At 40.3% G+C, this 24,439-nt stretch overlaps 1 protein-coding gene and 1 pseudogene across 2 annotated transcripts in view; both read right to left on the minus strand.

Moving 5' to 3' along the window:
• Positions 1–3,518, minus strand: part of LOC308527738 (protein SPO16 homolog) — a 44,873-nt pseudogene extending 41,355 nt beyond the window's left edge. Inside the window, exon 1 of the transcript in view lies at positions 3,458–3,518. The product of the transcript in view is annotated as a protein SPO16 homolog (transcript). The remainder of the gene's footprint in view (positions 1–3,457) is intronic.
• An 11,614-nt stretch (positions 3,519–15,132) lies between these two features.
• On the minus strand, positions 15,133–16,092 carry LOC308528218 (olfactory receptor 13C3; the record flags this gene model as incomplete). The annotated part of the gene is made up of 1 exon (XM_081103763.1): positions 15,133–16,092. One exon carries the CDS (start codon positions 16,090–16,092, stop codon positions 15,133–15,135), a length of 960 nt encoding a protein of 319 aa, XP_080959889.1.
• Positions 16,093–24,439: the final 8,347 nt, after the last annotated feature.

Genomic DNA, 24,439 nt, shown 5'->3' on the forward strand with positions numbered 1-24,439 from the left:
CCGCATCTCCCACACCCCTTTCCCCCCCAAGAATAGTCAGTCCATTCCCTTTCTATGTCCCTGATTCTATTATGATCACCAGATTATTTATTCACTTGATTCTTAGATTCACTTGTTGATAGATGCATGTTTGTTGGTCATAATTTGTATCTTTACCTTTTTCTTCTTCTTCCTCTTCTTAAAGGATACCTTTCAGCATTTCATATAATACTGGTTGGTGGTGATGAACTCCTTTAGCTTTTCCTTATCTGTGAAGCTCTTTATCTGACCTTCAGTTCTGAATGATAGCTTTGCTGGATAAAGTAATCTTGGTTGTAGGTTCTTGGTATTCATCACTTTGAATATTTCTTGCCATTCCCTTCTGGCCTGCAAAGTTTCTGTTGAGAAATCAGCTGACAGTCGTATGGGTATTCCCTTGTAGGTAACTGACTGTCTTTCTCTTGCTGCTTTTAAGATTCTCTCTTTGTCTTTTGCTCTTGGCATTTTAATGATGATGTGTCTTGGTGTGGTCCTCTTTGGATTCCTTTTGTTTGGGGTTCTCTGCGCTTCCTGGACCTGTAAGTCTATTTCTCTCACCAGGTGGGGGAAGTTTTCTGTCATTATTTCTTCAAATAGGTTTTCAATATCTTGTTCTCTCTCATCTTCTGGCACCCCTATAATTCTGATGTTGGTACGCTTGAAGCTGTCCCAGAGGCTCCTTACACTATCTTCGTATTTCGGATTCTTTTTTCATTTTGCTTTTCCGGTTGGGTGTTTTTTGCTTCTTCGCATTTCGAATCTTTGACTTGATTCTTGCGCTCCTCTGGTCTGCTGTTGGGTGTCTGTATAATATTCTTTATTTCAGTCAGTGTATGCTTACTTTCTAGTTGGTTCTTTATCACAACATCGAGGGTCTCATTTGATTTCTTGAGGATCTCACTACATTTATCGGCGGCTTCTAGACAGTTCTTGAGAGACCTTAAAAGTGTGGTTCTGAACTCTATATCCTCCATGGACAATTTTGTCCTGTTTCTTTGTCTCCGTATTTTTTATGCTTTCTTGGTGCACCCCCTAGTGGTCTTTGTGCGCAGTCTTGTTGTAGTTAAGCCTTGATTGTTGTCGGCAATAGTGGGGGTGATTTGACCTCCAGGCTAACTGGCTATGAGAGTCCGCTGTGTCTGCAGTGGGTGAGCTTCTGTGCTGGATCTCTAGGGCGGTGCTAATCTAGCATTTGCCTGAGGCTATTCAGCAAATGGCTCTGCGCAGGGCTTGGGAGGAGCGGGTCCCTGGGGATCTACAGGGCGGGCGGAGCAAGCAGGTATGGCTGCTCTCAGTTCCGTCCCTAGGGGCTCTGCCTCACAGAGTTCCAGCAACCGCTGCAAACCTCGGAGAGAAAGCTGCCTTCGATTTCCGACCGAAGCCAGACAGTCCCGCTTCTCCCGTTTGAGTCTGGGTCCCTAGAGACTCGCCCGGATCTGGAGCTCAGAGTTTTCTGGAGCTCAGAGTCTGAAACTCCCTCCCGATTGAAAACAACAACCGCGCCCTCTGCCTCCAGCCCGCTCCGCGTGCACTCCGAACCTGAGTATTTCACTTCAGCACTGCGCCTCCTCTGAGTCTGGGTATGATATTCTCTTTCCTCCTAGTTGTAGAATTTCCACTCAGCCAGCCTTCCTGTGGTTCTGGATGATGTCCGTTCAGTCTTTAGTGTTTTTGAAGTGGTTGTTCGAGGCAGCAATCTCCAGCGTTAACCTATGCCGCCATCTTGGTTTTTCTCCCCATTTCTTTAATTTCAAATTAATAAAAGGTCACTGGGCACTGGCTAAGGGAGCAAATACCATGCACTAGCCAAGAATACTATGTTAGGCATTATGATGAATTAATAAGAAGCAAGGTTGCAGAGAATTTAAACTTATTCCATGCTATACAACTCTTCTCACTTATTGATTTACAAATTTGTAAGTTTGACTTGATTTTGATTTTGTTTTTTCAATCCTCACCCGAGGATATTTTTCCATTGATTTTTAGAGAGAGTAGAAGAGAGAGGGAAAAACAGAGAGAAACACTGATGTGAGAGAAACAAATCGATTGATTGTCTCCTGCATGCACCCCAACCAGGGCCTGGGTCAGAGAGGAACTGCAACCATGGTACATGCCCTTGACCGAAATTGAACCTGGGACCCTTCAGTCCACAGGCTGATGCTCTATCCACTGAGCAAAACAAGCTAGGGCGACTTGATTTGATTTTTCTGTAAGGCCATACTTCAGTTGTGTTTGTCCATTTCTAAATTATTTATTCTTAAAAAAAATATATTAAAATCAACAATAAAAACATTTGGATTTGTCTCCTGTGCCTTGCCTGAAAATAATTTGTCAAGTAAATTGTTGGTCCTTTAAAGAGTTTTTAACCAGGCTTCTAATTCCAAAACGACTGGGTTAACTGTTTTCAGTGAGTTCAGAAATATGTATGTATGCTGTGCTCAATGCTGGAAACACAGTGTAAGCACAAACAAATTAGTTGCCATCTTCAGTCTATGTGACTCCTTGAAGACTTGGACCATATCTTATATTGGTATGTAGACCTCCATTTTTCACTAGGTCCCACTTCAAGTGCTTCCATTACTATTTTTAATAATGCAGAGTATATGTTTTGTCTGAGTTCTATTCCTAGATCTTCAGTTATGTTCTCTTACAACAGTGGAGCTCACAATTACTCTACTGGCAGAGCACTAAAAAACAGTGTTCTCTCTGAAGGTGTATAGTTGATCTGAAATACAAACTAGAAAGATTTTTTTTTCTGCTGAAATATGACTCCATTGCATGACTAAATTATATAATTCTAATCAGGAATAAAGTTGGTTCATATATTAACAAGTTGTTGAATGAAGCAAAATTGAGTTTTGAAAATTAATTTAAGCCAGTGGAAGAAGAGTTAAGTATTTAAATAATATTAATTAAGCATGCTGATGAATTGAAGAGTTAATGAGCACATTAAGGTTAATAGAGGACATTCAAGAGCTGCCCTTCATGGGAGAAGAGGACACTAATAATGATGACAATCATGTTCAGCAATGTGTTCAGATATATCCAGGAGGTGTGCGCTGAGCGTTCTGCCCACCGTAGTTGCCTGACCTATAAACATGGCCAGCAGAATGGTCAAAAGGTTTGGAAAAAGAGGCAATGGCAAGAGTACAGAACCACACACAAGCTGGCATAGGATCTCCACCATCCACTTGCAAGTTTCTGGCACTTGCCCTGGGTTTTGGCCCTGTTCACAGTGATATTCAGGTCATTCTTCAGGCTACTGTAATGCACCTGTGTGTCCAGGTTGTTGAATAAGCCTATATGAATGAGGGTATTCTCCTGAATACAGAAAGCATGCCTTACCCAGCTCAGAGTTCTCTGCTGAAAACTGAGCCTTCACATGAAAGCTATTCTTCAACCATGGCTGACTAATGCGCTTGCTGAAGCAGTCACTCACCAGCATCCTCTTTGTGAGCGTTCTTCCTCATGGTCACTTTGGCTGCTATAGGCCATGTCATTCCCTAATGGGCTTCATCTTGGATAGCAAACCGCATAAAAATGATGTTACTAGGAGTACCTTGCCTTGCCGTGCTATGAGAGAAGCAGCTAGAGTGTCCTTCAATACTAAAAAAAAAAACCCCACAAAAGTTTAAGTCCATTTGGCCAAAAAAACCTAAGAATATCTGTTATAGAAAACTGAGTTATTCATAACTTAATAAGGCTCTATGTTGTCATTTTTTGTTTAAATATAAGTTTGACTGCTATTTTGATAAGCTATAAACCTCTCCTACACTTTCCTACTTTTAAGCCCCTCCGATTTTCTACTGATCCAATATTTCCCAGTCATGTACCAAATGTAATATCAACATCATTGTGCAAAAATATAATCATAATTAGGAAGAGAAGGAAGGAAGGAAGGAAGGAAGGAAGGAAGGAAGGAAGGAAGGAAGGGAGGAAGGAAGAGAGAGAGGGAAGGGGAAAACATAATTATAATTGCTTTTTAGTATAAATATTCCATAGTACATTTTATACATTTCTACAGAGGGGAACATTGGCCATCTCATGAAATTAACCACTGACACACATACACACACAAAGGAAGTCTACCAGAGGATACTTATACTACCTTCTTGGGAGCTAGTTTTAAAGCCTCTGTTAAACATTGACTTGTGTTCCTCAAATACACATAGTTTGTTAAAGTCCTAGCCCCCTGTACTTCAGGATGTGACGTTATTTGGCAATAGGGCCACTGCAGATGCAATTAGTTAAGATGAGGTCATACTGGAGTAGGCTAGGCTCCTAATCCAATAAGACTGGTGTCCATATAAAAAGGGAAAACGTGGATACAGAAATGGACACAGGAAGAACAAAGATGTAGGCAGAGATTGGGGTGGTGCCAAGGAACACCAAGCTAAGAAAAGCCAAAGATGGCCAGCAAACCACCAGAAAGTAGGCAGGAGACATGGGACAACAGATTCTCTCTCACATCCCTCAGAAAGAACCAACCCTGCTGGCATTTTCATTTTGGATTTGTAGCCTCCACAACGGTGAGATAACACTTTTTTTGTTGTTTAAGCTGTCCAGTTTGCAATAGTTTGTTACAGCAGCCCTAGCAAACTAAAACACCTTCTTTAAAGTTATTGATTGGAAACAACAGTGTCTGTCTTGTCAAGACAAGCCACTACCTCACTCCCACCCCCATTGAAATCATGGGATGACCTTCAGTTCTGCCTTGGCTAAAGCTTCAAAAATGACTTACCATTGCTACATGATAGTCCAGCAGCGTCCAATGGATACAAATATGAGCCACATATATAACTATTAACTTTCTTTTATTTATTTATTATTTATTTATTTATTTTTAACTCTATTTAAAAATCACTTGCATTGAAACCAATGCTGTATTTTATCCTGGTCTCTTGTGAGCACACCAAGCAGAAGCAGGAGTAGCACTACAGCCACAGGTGCTCCTCTAGAGCTTTCCTATTGTTTACCCTATGCATTGGCAAGACAAAAGATCTATTGACTGATGCACAGATGGAAGAGATAGGGAGTTCAAGGGCGTGGATGAAGCCTCTATTTCTATTCCCCACAGCCTCCAGCTCAATGCTGAGCACGGAACTATTACTTAGTATTTAATCTTCGATAGAAGACACTACCAACTCTCTTCAATAGTTTGCTTTAAAATCTTCTGAACAAAAATATGAGTAGAACAACTTCTTTTCACTATTTGTTAATATAAATAACAATAGGGAGGAAAGCAAACCAGTGCGTTTCTGTTTTCTTTCTGAGGCTTTACAGTGGGGCAGCTCATACACAAGTTAGTCTCTGTTGCCATCTAGTGAAAATAGAGGATTATAACAGTATAGAGCTTAAATTTAAACTCAATCTTTTTGAAGGGATACATAATTCAAACTATACTTAGAAAAATGCAGGAGTACAGAGTTCACACCAGAGCTGCTTTCTATTTTACACAGGGCAGGCCAGTGTGGCCTTCCCTTGCTTGTTATCTCGTGCGAGTTTGCAGGAGCATGACTTTTGTGATGACTATGTATTCATTCTATTCAGGCACTGCTATATTCCAGGCACGACACTACTGGTAGAACTATTCAAAGGTCCACCCATTTGTGTTTACTCACTAACAGGCCTCCTCCTGTTCGTTTGGATCCATTACTACTACCTTTCATCTCTCTAGACTTTCTAATCTCTGGTGTTGCCCCATGTTCCTGGTTCAGGATGAAAAATGCCTTTTATTTTTCCAATTTTTTGGCCACATTTCTTTGGCATTCTCCTCAGAAGTTTTTTTGGAAACATGATTTTTTAAAATATAGCTTCTATGCCAGACTTAGAAAACCCTAACAAACCAAAAATTATACTGGAAAATAGAAATGATACTACTTTGAAATCCTCAGGCCATGAGGTCGGGGACAAAGCAATGCCACTTTTACTTTTTAGGAAATGCAGTGCAAACACAGTTCTGTGCACTCAGCTGTCAACCATGACCACTGCACCTGCCTAACGCATCTGTTTGCTATTGTCCCAGTTCAAGAAGGGTGCCAGGAAGCTTATCAGGAGGGTATGCTCACTACTACCTAGAAAGAAAACTCACCAGTTCTTAGAGAGCTGGTCAGTATGGATTTGGGTGGGCAGATTATTTCACAGAACCCCCTACTTTCTTCCACATCCAGGTACAAGCCTTAATACTAGACCCTGATTAAATTCCTGCCAAAGTATAAAATAGCCAGATGCCTGTAAGGTTTAATGTAAGGTTTAATCTGAGATGCAAGATTTAATCTGACCGAAGCCAATAAATTGACCAAGACAAGCAGGGTAAGAGCGAAAGATTGCGTTTATTGAAAGCTCTCGGGTGAGGTCCCGCGGTCTGGGGGTGCAGGCCAGGGGAGTCACACCCGCCTATGCCTGGCAGAGATTTTTTATGCTGCTGTTGGACCAATCAGGTTTATCTGAGGTAGCTTGTGGCGGGTGATTTATGAGCGGGAAGTTGGTGCAGCTGCACCCTGGCCATCTTGAGAAGTCGCCGGTGGTTATTTATTGTCCATCAGCACAACAGGTTGCTCTGGTGGGTCCCAGGATGGCAGCTATTGTCCAGCAGGATGTGGCTCGGCAGTTCTGGGTTGTTTTGTCCAACTCAGCGGGTGGGATCAGGAAAGACCCTATTTTCCCAGCCCCAGACCTTCCAATGCCAACAGACCATACCTTTTTGTCTCCCAAAATTTATATTTATATTTTGAAGTCCTAACCTCCAGTACCTCAGACTGTGACCATATTTTGGAGACAAGGTTTTCAAAGAGATATTCAAGTTAAAATGAGCTCATTAGGGTGGGTCCTAATCCAATATGAATGGAGTTCTTATAAGAAGAGAAAATTTAGATACACAGAGACACCAGACAGGTGCATTCAGAGGGAGGACCACGTGAACACACACAATGGAGGTAGTCATCTGCAAAGCAAGGAGAGAGGCCTCAGGGAAGGTCTTCTCAGAGGAGAAATTAAACCTGCCAACATCTTGATCTTGGACTTGCAGGCTGCAGCACTGGGAGAAATATAAATGTCTGCTATTTAAGCTGCCTAGTCTGGGGTATTTTGTTACATCAGCCTACCAAACTAATACATTCTCCTCTGCAGAAACCCTGTCTTAGTTCAATGCTCATCCCCCCTGGAAAGCATGGCTCCATGGAGTCTTCAACGTGAGTAACAGTCTTACTGCTAAGAAGATGAAGTTGTCTTTCCCTTGATCGTAACTATTCTTTGGGGAGGTGTAATGATTTTCAGCCAGACATGGTTAATTGGGGATGAATTATTGTCTTCTCCAGGGGAGATCAGTAAAGCATCAAAAAAAAAAAACACCTCCCTCGACCCACATATTCATCAGGTCACTTCCCTCACAGTGTACCCATGCATAGAGATCCCTGAGACCTCTGTGGGGCCACCTGCCTCAGCGCCCTTTATCAGTACGTCTTTCATGCTGCTCCAAGGAACTTCTAGAACATGTCAAAGTAAAATATTAACTAAGCACCTGAAAGGCCATGTTATGATTTCAGCTTAGAGCTCATTTTCCTCTTTTTACACGTTTTTAAATTATGTTAACAAGATGTTCTAACTCCCTGAATCAAGTTATATTGTACAGTGAACACCAGATGACGTTATAACCCAAGTAATATGTCTCTCTGTCTCTCTGCTACAGAAGAGTGGTTGCAGTTTTAGGTGCCTGCAAAGAGAACTGGTGTCTAGCTTGATGAATGGAGGCTTGCTGAGCTTTTGCTCTCTGGGCTGTAGACTAAGTTAGTTTAGACAAGAGCTGGAGGGTGGGTATTTTAGAGCTGAAGATGACCAGACATTTTTTAGCTTGTCTTAAATGATTTTTAGGCTTTGAAAGAGGGCTGAAATTAGCAACTGGGAAGAGAAAACACTTCATTTTATACCCCAGTGAGTTGAAACTCCTCAGTAAACCTATTAAAAATACTTTATTTCCTTTTCGTAGATTCTTCTGCCACGGCTGAGATTGCATATCATTGGTCCACATCACCGTTTTGACACCTTGTTTCGTCCTTATTTTTTTTACCTAATTTTTCTCTTTCCTATTGGTTTTAGAGCCAATTTCCTAGCTAAGAGCTGTACTCTTTTCCAATCCATATCTATGACACAGAATCCACCAGTACACATACTGCTTTGATCATGATGAGGGGGAAGGTTAGATGGCCACATTGTGGTCAAAGGCCATCATGCCGAGGAGCAAACACTCTGTTGACCCCATTGCGAACCAGAAAAACATCTGCACTGCGCATCAAGAGAAGGAAATGTTCCTTTTCTTTGAGATTAAGCTCACCAATGTTGAGGGAACAGAGGAGGATGTATAGCAGATATCAAGAAAGAGAGGTTGCCCAGGAAGAAGTACATGGGGTGTGAAGATGGGAATCCAAGATGTTCACTATGATCAGAACACCATTGCCAATCAGAATCACTAGATACATAACCAGAATTAGAGCCAAGTAAATGATCTCAAGTTTTGGGTAACCAGAGTTCCAGAAGAATGAATTCTTTCACAAATTTCTTGTTTGTTATATCCATGTCCCAGCTTTCAGGATATCAAAAGAAGATCTAACATAAAATATTTTCACTGCCAAGCAACAAATGTAACAGATGTCTTACTCTAGGGTGACACAGAAAGAGTGTTTTCTTTAACTTCTGTCATCTGCTCCTGACATATGCTGTTGTCTTCAACAGTTCGTGCCCAGAATAAAATGATCCTGGGATGTTGAAAATCCTCCGCCCTGTGTCTGATGTGTTTAGATCTACTAGGATCAGAAGCAACCTTTCTGTTGATGACACCATACCCTAAGTTGAGTTTTCTAAGAAACCTTAGAATATTTCAGACAACAAACCTGATTTCTTCATTTAGACAGGTTCAGTGAGGGAGTGGTGAGGGAGGCAACATACTGGAATTTTGAGTCTGTATTTAGTAGAAATTTTCAAAAATGTAAAGCAAATTTGGTTTTCATGAGTATTTGTCTACCTGACATTCTGTATCTCCTTTGAGTCAGTTAAATTGTGTGTTTTTATAGGGCAAACATTTGATTATAGTAAATTAAACCTTGTACACTGTAATTTAACATCTGCTCAAAGATAAAGTTAGTTGTTGATCTCATAGTTATAGCCCACTCTTATTATTTTGTTAGTTCCTATTGCAAGATCAGTGTGTAGACCAACTATGCATGGATATGATGGAGAACCTTTAAAGAACAATAGTCACTCTTCATTTATTTTATTCTGTGACTTCCAAGTTATTCGTAATTTATGTACCTGAGAAAACTATAATAAAGTTTAAATATATTTGTGTGTGTAACACTTCTGACTTTACAAAACCCAAATTATTCTCATTATCCCTATTTTTTTTTCAAATGTTAAAGACAGAATGTGGCCAAAGTGATCCAACCTGTGAGTACTTCTTACCATGATGGAAGGTTCAGGGCTGTGGGACTAAATGATATGTCCCCGAACACTCCATTACCTGTGAAATGATTCTACACTCACTCTACACGACTTCCTAGGATAAAGCAAAGTTCCCCCAAGTGGGGTCAGAAATTGGCCAAGGGACGCCTCAGATAGGGACAAGAGTACTCTGATCAGCCCCAGCATGAACGCGAAAGAAGATACCAAACATGGCTTACCACGAAACGTGGTGGTGATCCAGGTCCAGCCCCTTTGGGGTGCAGGGCTGGAGAGCCTGTTGGCTTCCACTTCCAGAAAAATGTAATGACAATGTATCTTGGGCCACTTAAATCACTTTTCTTGCCACTAGCTCCAAGCCTTCCTCTCCTAGGCAGAAATTCCCTCACCAATTCAAACCCACCTTGAGACAGTTCTGTCTTGTTGCCTTTGTTCTTCTCCCAGAAATTTAAATTGGTTACTTTGTGTACTGTACAAAAAAGAGAGGCAGGAGGAAAGGCGTGTGTCTGTCTTGCTCATCCCTCTATACTTAGAGCTTAACAAAGTGGCTGCACATGTTGGGTTTGGGCTAAATTAGTGAAGGTGTACATTCTAGGTCAGGGTGGGCAAACTTTTTGACTCGAGGGCCACAATGGGTTCTTAAACTGGACCGGAGGGCCGGAACAAAAGCATGGATGGAGTGTTTGTGTGAACTAATATAAATTCAAAGTAAACATCATTACATAAAAGGGTATGGTCTTTTTTTTTTTTTTAGTTTTATTCATCTCAAATGGGCCGGATCCGGCCCGCGGGCCGTAGTTTGCCCACGGCTGTTTTAGGTTCTTAAGCAACTTGCCTGCGTAGTATTTGTGGATTCATACTCAAGAAAATTTTAATATGCCCAAGTTATTCATTTGCAGCAAGATCTGATGTTTAAAAAAACTCTCCTTCAGTCAGCACTAAAAGAATGCTGTCGTATATAGACAATGCCAGTACAGAAGGTCACTCAGTGTACTCATGTGAATGGATGTAGCACGAGGTGAACTTAATGAAAAAGTACGTGGGGCTTCGAAGAGAAAGGTCCAGGTTTAAGGTTCTTTTCTTCTAATATATACTCTCGGTTTTCTCATTTGTGAAGTAGTGATAAAAATACCTGACTTACTTTTCTCCCAGCTTTGTTTTGAGAAAAATTCAGTAGCATATGAAAATTGCTTTATGAATTAATGGGCATTATATAGAAATAACAATGATAATAAATCATAGCTATTTGGTAACAATAATAAATTAGTATCCGTATATCCTCACGCTATTCACATTTTAAATCCACATTTAATAATAGCTTAAATTATGGAATGAAGATTGCCGTTTCATGGTATTGAAGACTTACTCTTCTACTGATAATTACTCCCACCAGTTACTTTCTTCTTAGTATTTATGTCAGCATTCTAAATTAAGGTCAGGTTCACCAAACAATGCCAGATTCCACAGATGTGGAAGAATAAATATTTGTAATGTAACAGTTGTACTTGCTCCCCAATCCCCAAAGCAATTTAAAGTTGGAACGATAGCTCTGTGGAATGAAGAAACTTCAGGTGTGTCAGGGACAGTGTCCCACAGACCCAATTAAGATGGCTGTTAGGAATACACTGTGACCGAACTAAAGCACAAAAATAAAATGACATTCTCTGACCCATGCACCTTGTGGAAACAAGAACAAATGTTCACCAAATTAACTTTATAAAATGTCAGAGCTTTTTAATCCAAAATATGCTTACCAAAGCAAAGTTAATTCAAAGTAAGATCTTAATTCAAATGGTACGTTCCAAGGTGAAATGCTAAAACTGAAAATGGTCCGGATATTATAAATGAAATAAAACAGATATTTGTTGTGAACTAAATGCATTGCCATTTAACTTTTTTGCTTAGTTTATCTTCATTCTTTTAGAAAGGTTAATGTCATGCAGAATGCTATCGTTAACCTTTTTTGGAATGAGATGAAATACAGATAATCAATAATATAAATAAACTTATAGGGCAAAAGTGAATTCAAATGTTTAAGGCCAAAAAGTAAACTAAAAATAATCCAGAATGGTTAGTTTGGGGCATGAATTCTGATAGAGAGATGGTATATTATTAAAGTGTTTCAAAGAATCTATTAAGCTATGTTACAGATATTAACACAGATTCTGGCTGTAATTTTCCAAAAGATGCTACATTTCACTGCAAAATAGATGGAATCTGGAGGGCCGTTTTCAGAAGGCAGGCCCATGCCCAAGCAGGAGACTCACCAACTACGGACTATGGTTCCACATACTAACCCAGAACCAGTCCTGTTCCCCTGTGGACGTGGCTACAACACTGTTTGGCTTCGATCCTGCCACCAGTACCATCTGCCAAAGGAGCCATCAGGGGTCATGCCTCCCCATGCCACAGGTAACAAGCTCACCGACCTCACTCCTGGCTGTGGCCCTGAAGTAGCCGTGACCTGGCTCCAGCTGCTCTTAGCCAACGGGAGTATTTGTCCAGGGACTAGGCAGGAGACACACTCTCTCTGTGCTCCATGGCAAGCCCTCCAACCTCTGTCTGGCTGCAGATCCTGAATTGGCCTATACATCTGTCCCAGTCCCTTCAGGCTGGAAAACTCGCTGCCCACCAAACCCACCTAGAGACATGCTTGTCTAAATCCCTGGAGGGAGACCTGCTGACCTCAGTTTCTCTAGAAGGAACTAGAACCTTTGCAACCAGAGAGAAGTACTGTTCACACACACTTTTAGTCTGTGTCTCTGGAGGTAAGCACTTGACCTCGGTTCCACTGCAGATCTTGAAAGGGTACCATAAACTGGCTCCAGCTCCTCACAGCCACAGTCAAAAAGTGGACCAGCCCAGGGCCCTGTTGGGAACCCTCCCAGGGACCTGAGGGCTACATGCATCATCAGTGCATCTGATAAAAAGCCCACTGTCTATGGACCCTAAAGCAGACCCTTGTCCCAAAACTAGCAATATTGACCAAGGTCCTGGAGGCAACCTCATCCACCTGGGGACCTGAAAGTATATAAAATATGCACCTCACTGCTAACGATAAATATAAATATATACTGCAATGGTGGCATATAAATCATTTTTATTACTAGTATATAAAGGTAAAAGTAGTATGAATTAACTAATACCACAGAAATTTGTTAATAGAAAAACAATACAGAAACATGATATCAATTACATGAAAGGAGGAAATAAAATGTAAAATTGCTGCATGTGATTGTGTTATGTTCATCTGAAGAGTGAAGTAATGAGGAAAGAGAGTAAATCAATAATAAAAAACCTCCCAAAAAAGAAGAGTCCAGGACCAGATGGTTCCAATGATGAATTCTGCCAAATATCTAAAAAAAAAAAAAAAAATTCCAGTCCTTCTAAAAATCTTCCAAAGAACTGAAGAAGAGGGAATGCTTCCAAATTTATTTTTAAAAGGACAGCATCACCCTCATACCAATACCAGGTATGGGCATTACAAGAAAAGAATAATACAGACCAATATTCCTGATGAGCATAGATACAAACAATTCTCAACAAAATATAAGAAAAACAAATTCAACAACACATTAAAAGGATCATGCGGGATTTATCCATGAGTTGCAAGGATGGTTCAACATTTGCAAATCAATAAACATGAAACTCCATATAAACAAAATGAAGATTTAAAACCATATGATTTATTCAATAGATGCAGAAAAAGCAACTGATAAAATTCAATACACTTTCATGATAAAAATTCTCAATAAATCAGGTATAGAAAGTAGGTACTTCAACATAACAAAGACCATATATGACAAGTTCACAGCTTAACATTATACTCAAAGTTGAAAAGCTATGGGGGGCGGGGGAGGGGGAGTAAAAACTAAGGTGCTAAAGAGTTGGTTAAAATTATTTAAATAATATTTTACATGCCTAAAGCCTGTTGTCATAAATCAAAGTTAAAGAGAACTAAACAAGGATCAGATACAAATGCAGGGCCTCCAGGAAGGAGGGAGGAGGAGAAGCATTAGAAGTTCAAAAGCCATCATCCACAGGGTCTGGTACGCGCCCTTCTGTATAGAACCCAAAGCAATGCCAATGGGACCCACCCGGAGGAGAGAGGAACAGCTGACTGTTTTCTGCAGTGACAACACTCTCATTCTGGTGGAGCAGTGGCAGAACAGCAGAATTCAGTGACCACATCATTTATGTAGAAACCTGGGTCAACCCATAGGAGGTGGATTGGCAAAGAACGCAGCCTCTGAGTAGGAGATATGAATATGGTCATGTTGTGGCTCTAAAACAGGAAAGAGTAAAATTAAGAAAATAAAATCAGCCCTAGCCCGTTTGGCTTCGTGTATAGAGCTGATGCCTGCGGACTGAAAGGTCCTGGGTTTGATTCCGGTTAAGGGCATATGCCTGGGGTGCAGGGTCAGTTCCCCAGTGGGGGGCATGCAAGAGGCAGCCAATCAATTATTCTCTGTCATCATTGATGTTTCTATCTCTCTTTTCCTCTCTCTTCCTCTCTGTAATCAGTAAAAATATATTTTAAAAAAGAAAGAAAGAAAAGAAAATCAAAGCTTAGCTATCACAATGGACCAAGAGATTATGGGAAAGCTAGATGGTAAAAAAAGAAAAACTATGATAAATTTATTGAAGAGTTTCAATGCACTGGAGAATAAAAGAACTGCTTTTATCTCCCCAATCACTGTTTTTACCGCTCCTTTGGATCCTTTGAGAACATCTCAGACAGATTTGAAATGTTTGTTTATTTTGGCATAAAATACCTACTTTCTTCCCTCCTTTAGATAGTTCTCTGCTAATCTGCAGTCTTGAAAGTTCAGCAGGTCTTCATTCTTGAAGACAAAACCCAGATGCTCTTTCTTTGCAGACTCCCAAAACGTTAAAAGAGTGTTTTTGTAGCACACCCTCACATGGCTTGCATTGGAAAAAACAACTTTCCTATTCTTCCACAAGGACTGCAGGGACACACCTCTCACCACTCTGTTGTGCACTCCCCATAAGGTAGAAGTTTCTTCTCCTGGCCTGAACTTTTTTTTATATAGATATGTTGGGAAAGACAAGGGAGGGTGTGGCATATTAGCAGAGTGATTTTTATGGGACAATATCCAGCTCCTGTAATTATTAGCTGAGGTAAAAGAGGTGCTTAGTAGTAACTTTCAGTCCTCAACTTGGAGTCTTAGCTTCAATTCTGAAATTCTAGGGCACTACAAAGCTGGTACTATGCTGAATCCCTTCTCCACTGGGACCTGATTTTAGTCATTTCCTTTTTCATGGTAAGGTAACTATGGCTTACAAAGAAAGTCTATCCAATATCATTTAGGTAGTTTGTGTAATTACAGATTTTGTACTCTTGCCTCTCTACTTCCAAAGCTGTGTGTGATTGTTTCTACTATATTTCCACACAGTATAACAGAAACGCTCATTTTAGATATCACCAGGAGTGAGACGCTAATAGAATTCATTGTTCTTGTGTGATCTGGATCAGAGCATATTGGAAGCTAAGTTTATAGAGAACTGTATTTCTCAGTAACTCTTGCTGTACAGGGTTAGGGAAGGAGAAGAATAAAAATATTTCTCCTTCACCATGCTTTCCACAAGGAGGTTCTTACTGATCTACCTATGAGTCCACCTTTGTACCTATTACACACAGACTTATATTTTCTGAATAGGTATTTGGTTCAGCAGATATTTCACAGCAGCTTTTACATCTTTATTTCTCAAGCTATAGATTATAGGATTTAGCATGGGGATCACTACCCCATAAAAGAGGGGAATAAGCTTGTCTGAAGTTTGCAACTTGTCTTCCTCAGGCCGTTCTTGAGACTTGGGTTTGGCATACATAAAGAAGATGGTTCCATAAAATATGATCACCACAGTCAGATGTGCTGAGCAGGTGGAAAAGGCCTTGTGCCTCCCAGTGGCTGAGTTCATTCTCAAGATGGTGTAAAGGATGAACATGTAAGAGAAAAAAATGACCAGCAGTGGAAGAACCAGAAACGCTATATTTGATATCACCATGGTGATAATATTGAGGGATATATCAGCACAAGCTAGCTTAAGGACAGCTAATATTTCACATGTGAAATGATTGATAATGTTATTCCCACAGAAAGGCAATTGCATGGCAAGAAATGTTTGCACCATTGAGTTGATTCCACCAGAGAGCCATGACACAGAAGCCATCAGAACATACACCACCTTGCTCATGATGATGGGGTATCTCAGAGGGTTACAGATGGCCACATAGCGGTCAAAGGCCATCATGCCGAGGAGCAAACACTCTGTTGACCCCATTGCAAACCCAAAGAACATCTGCATTGCACATCCAGAGAAGGAAATGTTCCTTTTCTTTGAGATTAAGCTCACCAATGTTGAGGGAACAGAGGAGGATGTATAGCAGATATCCAGGAAAGAGAGGTTGCCCAGGAAGAAGTACATGGGGGTATGAAGACGGGAATCAAAGATGCTCACTGTAATCAGAACACCATTGCCAATCAGAATCACTAGATACATAACTAGAATTAGAGCAAAGTAAATGATCTCAGTCTTTGGGTATCCAGAAAGACCAAGAAGTAGAAATTCTGACACAAATGTCTGGTTAATTTTATCCATGTCATCTGCTTTCAGAAGGAAGATGTAATATAAAATGCATTCGCTGCCAAGAAACACTCATAAAAATTTACTGAACAATTCATTTTTTAGAATGGATTATAAGGAGTGTTTGCTTGAAGCTCTAACATCTGGTTATCTTCAACAATGCATGTAATTAGTATACAATGAAATTGGGAAAGATGGAAGTACCAGCACCCAATGCCAATATATGAAGATCTACCTCTGATCAGACACAGAAGTAATATTTACTGTTGTTGAGGACAGGTCCCTAGGTTGAGATTTCTAAACTCTTGACTAATTACTAATTATAAGCCTGACTTCTTCATCTGCCCAGAAAGCAAGCAGTGGAAATGGCAAAACACTGAAAATTAGATTTGGAATTAATAATGATGGTAAAATTTCACAGCAACTTTGATTTTTTTGGTGCATATTTCTTTCTCAGCCTGCATACCTTAGATTAGTCAATTTAATTATATCTTTTATAGATAATTAATAATAAACTGAATGACATTAACTGACATTTAACATGTTTAAACATAGTTGATCTCATATTCCAGCCTCTCTGGGTATCTTCTGTGAGACCATTGCATATATCAGCTCCACATGAATGTTATAGATAATCTTCAGAGAACATTATACAGTCTCTTCACTTATTTTATTCTGTGGTTTCAGAGTGTATCTTGATAATTGATTCATTTAATTCAACCTAAGAAAATTAGGTTTAAATATTTCATATAAATATACACCACTTTGATTTATAAAATATAATCTTTTATATTATTCCTATTTTTTCAAATATAAAAGCTGGAACTTCTCCAAAGTTAACAAGGTAGCAGTAAGTGGAGCTCAAAGCTCCTATCAAGTCTAGTTCACAGCTTCACTAACCCTCATCTACATATGAACCATCTGGGTATCTTGAAAACTTTAGATTCTGCTTTAGTGTTCAGGGCAGCTCCTGAGATTCTGCATTTATCCTGAGTGCCCAGGTGATACTTATGCAACAGGTCTGAACACACTTGGGTAACAAGGCTTCAACCTACACCAAATTGGTAGATAACGCAGATTTTTCTGATCCAGATAGATTTTCTTTGCTTTATTATGGATGGGCATGCCACCCTGAAATATGACAAGGACATACCTTTTTGTTTTACAGGAAGCTCCATATTCCTATCATGTTTGTAAACATCCTAAAGAAAAAATATTATTGAAAGACAAAGTTTTTTAAAGTGGGCTAAACTTTGCCAGACCTTTAACCCAGTCATATTCTAAGCACAAAAGAATAAATAAAAGAAAATGCCTGCCATTACAAAGCTGACAATTCAGTTGGATACAGGAAAAGTACATATGAAAAGACATTATAAGTATAATTACATTATGTAACTGAAACCGTGGAAAGTGAAACCCTAGATAAGAAGGAACTACTGACTTTATTAGAATATATATGATATGAGTTTAACATACTGAAATAGTCTCTCAGGCTAAAATAAAAGTCTGGTTTGAAGTTCTGAGCTCCTAATTAGAGCTGCAGTCTTTTCATTTTAAAAATGGTGATAAAAATACCTGTTTTACTTTTCTTGCTGTGATATCATATGGAAATAATGGGACAGCACAGGGAAATTGCTTTAAGGATTAACGGACATTTTATAAATAATAATGAAATAATAAAAATGATTCACATCTGTATTTTGCTGACAATGAACTGAATATTAAATAACAGTTTTACTGTAGATTGAAATACAGTTTCATGGTATTGAAGACTTACCTTTCTACTGATAAATTATTCCTACCTCCTAAAAGAACCAGTTCCTTTCTTCTTAGTATTTATGTCAGCATTCTGAATTAAGGTCAGGTTCAACAAACAATGCCAGAGTTCACAGATGTGAAAGAATTAATATTTGTAATGTAACAGTTGTAATTGCTCCCCAATTCCCAAAGCAATTTAAAGTTGGAAGGATAGCTCTGTGGAATGAAGAAACTTCAGGTGTGTCAGGGACAGTGTCCCACAGACACAATTAAGATTGTTGTTTGGAATAAACTGTAGCTAAACTAAAGCATAAAAATGAAATGACATTCTCCTACCCATGTAACTTTGGAAACAGGCAAATAACCACCAAATTAACTTTATAAAATGTGAGAGAGCATTTTAACTCAAAATATGTTTACCAAAGTAAGGTGAATTCAAAGCAAGAAATTACACATTCAAATGATAATTACCAAAACAAAACCCTAGAATTTAAAATGATCTAGCTTGGCTGGTGTGTCTCACTCCCAGTCAGGACACATGCCAGGATTTTGGGCTTGATCCCCAGTGTGTGTGTGTGTGTGTGTGTGTGTGTGTGTGTGTGTGTGTGTGTGGCGGAGGGGGGGGGGAGTGGCTGCTGGAGGCAGCTGATCTATGATGTTTCTCTCTCATCGATGTTTCTATCTCTCTAACCCTCTCCCTTTCTCTCTCTCTAAAAATCAATAAAATCATATTTAAAATTATCTAGATATTATAAACAGATATTTGTTGTGAATTAAAGGCATTGTCATTTAACAGTTGTCTGTCTATGAGTTGTTATTATTATTTTTTGCTTAATCCCTTCATTTTTTCATCCAGCCCAACAACCCCCCTCCTCTCTGGCAGCTGTCAGTCAGTTCTCTATCTATGAGTCTGTTTCTATTTTTTTGTTAATTTATTTTGATCATTAGATTCTACATGTAAGTAAAATCATATAGTACTTATCTTTCTCTGAATGGTTATTTCACTTAGCCTAATACTCTACAGGTCCATCCGTGCTATCACAAAAGGTGGGATTTCCTTGTTGTCACAGCTGAATAGTATTCCATTGTGTAAATGTATCATAGCTTTTTTATCCATTTATCTACTGCTGGACACTTGGGCTGCTCCCAAATCTTGGCTATCCTATATAATAAAAGGGTAATATGCAAACTGACCCTAACAGCAGAATGACTGGGAATGACTGGTCACTATGACACATACTGACCACCAGGGGGCAGACACTCAATGCAGGAGCTGCCCCCTGGTGGTCAGTGCGCTCCCACAGAAGGAGCTCTGCTCAGCCAGCCACAAGCCAGGCTGATGGCTGCCAGCACAGCAGTGGTGGTGGGAGCCTCTCCCGCTTCCTCAGCAGCACTAAGGATGTCCGACTGCAGCTTAGGCCTGCTCCCCACTGGCATATGGACATCTCCTAATGGTTCCCTGGCTGCCAGAGGGATGTCTGACTGTCAGCTTAGGCCAAATCCCCCCAGGGAGCGGACTAAGTCAGCAGATGGACATCCCCCGAGGGGTCCCAGACTGCGAGAGGGCACAGGCCGTGCTGAGGGACCCCCCCCCCAAGTGCACAAATTTTTGTGCACAGGGCCTCTAGTTGTAAATAACACTGCAGTGAACACAGGGGTGGCATATATTCTTTCTAATTAGTGTATTGGGTTTCTTGGGACATATTCCAAGAATTGGATTTGCTGGGACATAAAGCAGTTCATTTTTAATATTTTGAGGTAATTCCATACTGTTTTCCATAGTGACTGTACCAATCTTCATTCCACCAACAATGATTACTAATGGTATTCATTTTGTAATATATAATTATATCATATCAACACAATGTTATATGTCAATAAAAATTCAGAATAACACATAAAACATAGATTACAAGTTTTTCTGGTTTGAAGAAAAGAGAAAGAGTTTAGGGAAAGAGGAATTGAGCTCTAACTCCTTTCAGAATTTTTTTTTTCCAATGGTCCTTCAGTGAAAAGTACCACTGTAGGCAAAAACTATAGACATTAAAGCAACATAGAATTTCATAGTATACAAAATACAGAGCACATTTGAGAAACTCAAGGATATGGTAAAATTGTCCATCTGCCTACAAGTACATATCCTGTGTGTCCACTATGCTCAAGAAACATCTTTTTTAAAATATATTTTTAAAATTGATTTATAGAGAGAGATGAAGGGAGAGGGATAAAGAGATAGAAACATGATGAGAAACATTATTGATTGACTGCCTCCTGCACCCCCCCTCCCCGTTACAGGGGGTCGAGCTAACAACATAGGCAGGTGCCCTGAAGAGAAATCAACCCGGTAATCTCTTGGTGCATGGGTCAATGCTCAGTCACTAAGCTACACTGGCCAGGGCTCAAGGCACATCTTGAGATGTTGCTGTGACAGAGGAAAGTAAAGCAGAAAGTTATCTGCCTTTAAGCAGTTTTCAGCCCCTGCAGGAAAACTTGTTGCATATACATATTATAGGCAATGAACAAAATCTTTTTGTTGCTCAATTACTCATTCTTTAAGATAAAGATAATAACAGTACATATCTCATGAACTGTAATAAGAATTATATAAATCAAATACATATAAAGTGCATAAAAAATGCCCACTTCTCTCACTCAGTTGGTATTATCTATTATTAACTAGAGGCCCGGTGCACAAAAATTTGTGCACTTGCGGGGAAGGGGGGGGGTCCCTCAGCCCGGCCTGTGCCCTCTCGCAGTCTGGGACCCCTCGGGGGTGACCACTTGCTGGCTTAGGCCTGCTCCCTGGGGGATTGGGCCTAAGATGGCAATCAGAATCCCTCTAGCAGCCCGGCAGCCCTCGGGGGATGTCCATATGCCAGTGGGGAGCAGACCTAAGCTGCAGTCAGACATCCTTAGCACTGCTGAGGAGGCAGGAGAGGCACCCACCACCACTGCTGTACTGGCAGCCATCAGCCTGGCTTGTGGCTGAGCAGAGCTCCCCCCGGTGAGAGCGCACTGACCACCAGAGGGCAGCTCCTACATTGAGCGTCTGCCCCCTGGTGGTCAGTGTGTGTCATAGTGACCAGTCATTCCCAGTCTTTCTGCTGTTAGGGTCAGTTTGCATATTACCCTTTTACTATATAGGCTAGAGGCCTGGTGCATGGGTAGGGGCCAGCTGGTTTGCCCTGAAGGGTGATCCGGATCAGGGTGGGGGTCCCGCTTGGGTGCCTGGCCAGCCTGGATGATGGACTGATGGCTGTTTGCAGCTGGTCACACCCCCTTCAGGGTGGAGGTCCCCACTGGGGTGCCTGGCCAGTCTGGGTGAGGGGCTAAGGGCCATTTTCAGGCTGGCCACACCCCCTTCAGTGTGGGGTTCCCCGTTATGGTGCCTGGCCAGTCTGGGTGAGGGGCTGAGGGCCGTCTTTAGGCTGGCAGGCGACTGAAGCTCCCAGCCTCTATTTTTTTCTTTTCTTTTTTTTATTCTGGGATTTATTTACCTTTTATAGCTGTCACTGGAGCTGAGAGCTGGCTCCAGCTCTGAGGCCCGGCTCCAGCTCTGAGGCTGCGGCTGGCTGAAAGCAGGTATCTGGGTTTGTTTACCTTCTATAATTGAAACTCTGTCGCCATCACTGGCGCTCTAAGCTCTGAGGCCGTGGCCGGCTGAAAGCAGGTATCTGGGGTTTGTTTAGCTTCTATAATTGAAACATTGTTGCCTCCGGAGCTCAGAGCTGAGCCGCGGCAGGCGGGGAACCTTGGCTTCCTCCATCACTGGAGCAAGCAAGCCTCACGTTCGCTTCAGCTGCGTGGCTGCCGGCCGCCATCTTTGTTGGCAGTTAATTTGCATATCCTGCTGATTAGCCAATGGGAAGCATAGCGGAGGTATGGTCAATTACCATGTTTGTCTATTATTAGATAGGATTAGCATTAAATGACAGATAGCTGAACAGAATAACTTGCAGCATTTAGAGTGAACTAAAGAAGAAATATGTAGAAGATTAGAGAGAAATTACTAATTTTAAAAATTAGGCTTATCTAAAAAAGTTTTAACAAAAACATATAGAGAAAGGAGGATTCATTTCTGGGACAAAAGTTTAATTTGAACGCAAACCTTTGTTATTAAAGACTAGAGGGCCAGTGCACAGAATTTGTGCAAGGGGTGTTGTGTGTGTGGGGGGGGGTTGAGGGGGGCGGGCGGGGAGGGGAGGCAGGTCCCTCAGGCCGGCCTGCAACCTCTCCAATCCGGGATCCCTCTTGCAATCCGGGACTGCTGGCTCCTAACCTCTCACCTGCCTGCCTGCCCGATCACCCCTAACCGCCTCTGCCTGCCTGTCTGATCGCTCCTAACCACCTTTGCCTGCCTGCCTGCCTGCCTGATGCCCCTAATTGCTCCCCTGCTGGCCTGATCACCCCTAACTTCTCTCCCCTGCTGGCCTGATTGCCCCTAATTGCCTCTCCTCAGCCCCCACCACAATGTCTTTGTCTGGAAGGACATTCTGTCTATCTGCATATTAGCAGATATTACCCTTATTAGCATATTACCCTTTTATTAGTATAGATAATTTTTTTATACAAGTTTACATTCTGTTCCACATGCTTTAACTTTTACATGGGTCTAGAGGGAAAAGAAAGTTTAGTTTTAACTTTTTATTGAAATTTCATTGTTAGTTTAAATTAACAAAATCTTCTAACTTTTCCTGCACTTGTTGGAAAGTGGGGTATGAAAAGCTCATTTCAGGTTCTCATTGTGAGCAAGGAGGCAGCGCTGCAAGTAGATCGCAGCAGCTGGGGTCAAAAAAGCTGGATTTGAGGGGTTTTTTACCCTTTCTTATACTGGCTGGACAACATTCAGCAAAATATTTCAACTTTCAGAGTCTCAGGCTCTTCATCTGTATAATAGAAACACTGTACTAACTTATGGTAATATTCTGAGAACAACTGCAAATATTTGAAAATTCTATGCCAATGAAGGCAATATATATGATTAAACATAAGACATTTTCAGGTAATTTCAGAAAAGAAAAAACAGTACTTATTAAAGAGTTTTTCTGTTTGAGTTTTTAAATCTTCAAATACTATGGTGAATTAGACAGTGATGTAAATGTCTTATTTAGGTTGCAATAAGGATATACGAATTATATGATATAATTGGATCTAACTGCATTCTCCCTGGAGTTTTGGAAAGTTCTTAATTTCCCATGTTTACAGTCCTAACTTTAGTTTTCTGCAAATATTGGACCACTCCCTGGCTCACCCAAAAAAGAATATAAAATGTCGTGCTGTACTAATGGCTGGTCTTTTGGAGGATATTTCTGGAGCTCAAAATCTAGAGAAACACTTAGATAACCACAAAGCCCTCAAGAATCTAGGGTTATCATCCTCCCGCCACCCTCCGAGACTGACCTAGAAACTCTGGGCCCGAGAGTCACAACATTTTAAATAAACTCATCTATCCATTTACCTGAGGAATAAACTGGTAAGTACAAACTGGAAGAAAATAGCGACAGCACCTGGCTTACTGTATAGATCTCACTAATATCTCCTTACTTTGTCCTGCAGATTATTGCAAAAATAGAATTTCTTGAAGTTGTAAAGCAAGACAGCCATTAAGAAAGAAAACTGGTCTCAAATCAAGGAAAGGAAACCATTCCTCAGGCTCAGAGGTATATAAATGACATAATATCCCATCTTCTCCTCTTGTAAATATTGTTTGTTTAAATTATGGGTAAGATATCAATCTATAAGTGTGTCTTTGATTTGTTCCTAAAAAATGTGTGCTCCCCTGTAAAATATTCACTTTGAATTTATATATAAATTTTATTGTGCTATAAATCACAATAAACAATAAACAATTGTGATTTATAGCACAATAAAATTTATATATAAATTCAAAGTGAATATTTTGAATAAAAAGAATATATCGATTCCTTTTTAAACACTTTTCCAGGGTTCTATTTATGTTGCTACATAAATATCCGATTCATTTGCTTCTCACTCTGTAAGCTGTTGCATACTGCATGTTCACATGCAGTAGAAGCATTCCTCTGATGATGGATTCCAGATCACCTCCAACCACTTCTTTGCCACAAACAATGCAATGATGAGTATCCTATGCTATTCCCCTTATGGTCTTGGGCAAGAACTTATTTAGGACATATTCTCATGACTGGAATCACTGGGACCTACTGAACTTAAATACATCCAGAGAGTTTTCCAGCATCCCAGTGTATACTCCCACCAGATTCTACCTCCTCACATGCTTGCCAACATTTGGTATCATCTACTTTTCTAGTAACAATGAATGATATCTCATGAACATTTAATGAGCATTTTTCAGATTTTCTAAGTGTGAGAATCTCTCCATATACTTGTCAGCCACTTAGAAAAACCCTTCTGTGAATCACTGATTTCTATCTTTTGACTAACTTTCTACTGGCATAAAGCTTTATATTTTATAAGTTTTTCTCCTCCACTATAAGTTCATATGAGATTTTCTAGTCTTTTATTAATTTTATACTTTCTTTTTCTTTACATGTAAATTGTTAATCCATCTGGTTTCCACCTTTATGTATGGTAATCTAAGAATCTAATTTTATCTTTTATCACA

The sequence above is a fragment of the Myotis nattereri genome (genome assembly GCF_964212035.1).
Source record: "Myotis nattereri genome assembly, chromosome: 12".
Taxonomy (NCBI): domain Eukaryota; kingdom Metazoa; phylum Chordata; class Mammalia; order Chiroptera; family Vespertilionidae; genus Myotis; species Myotis nattereri.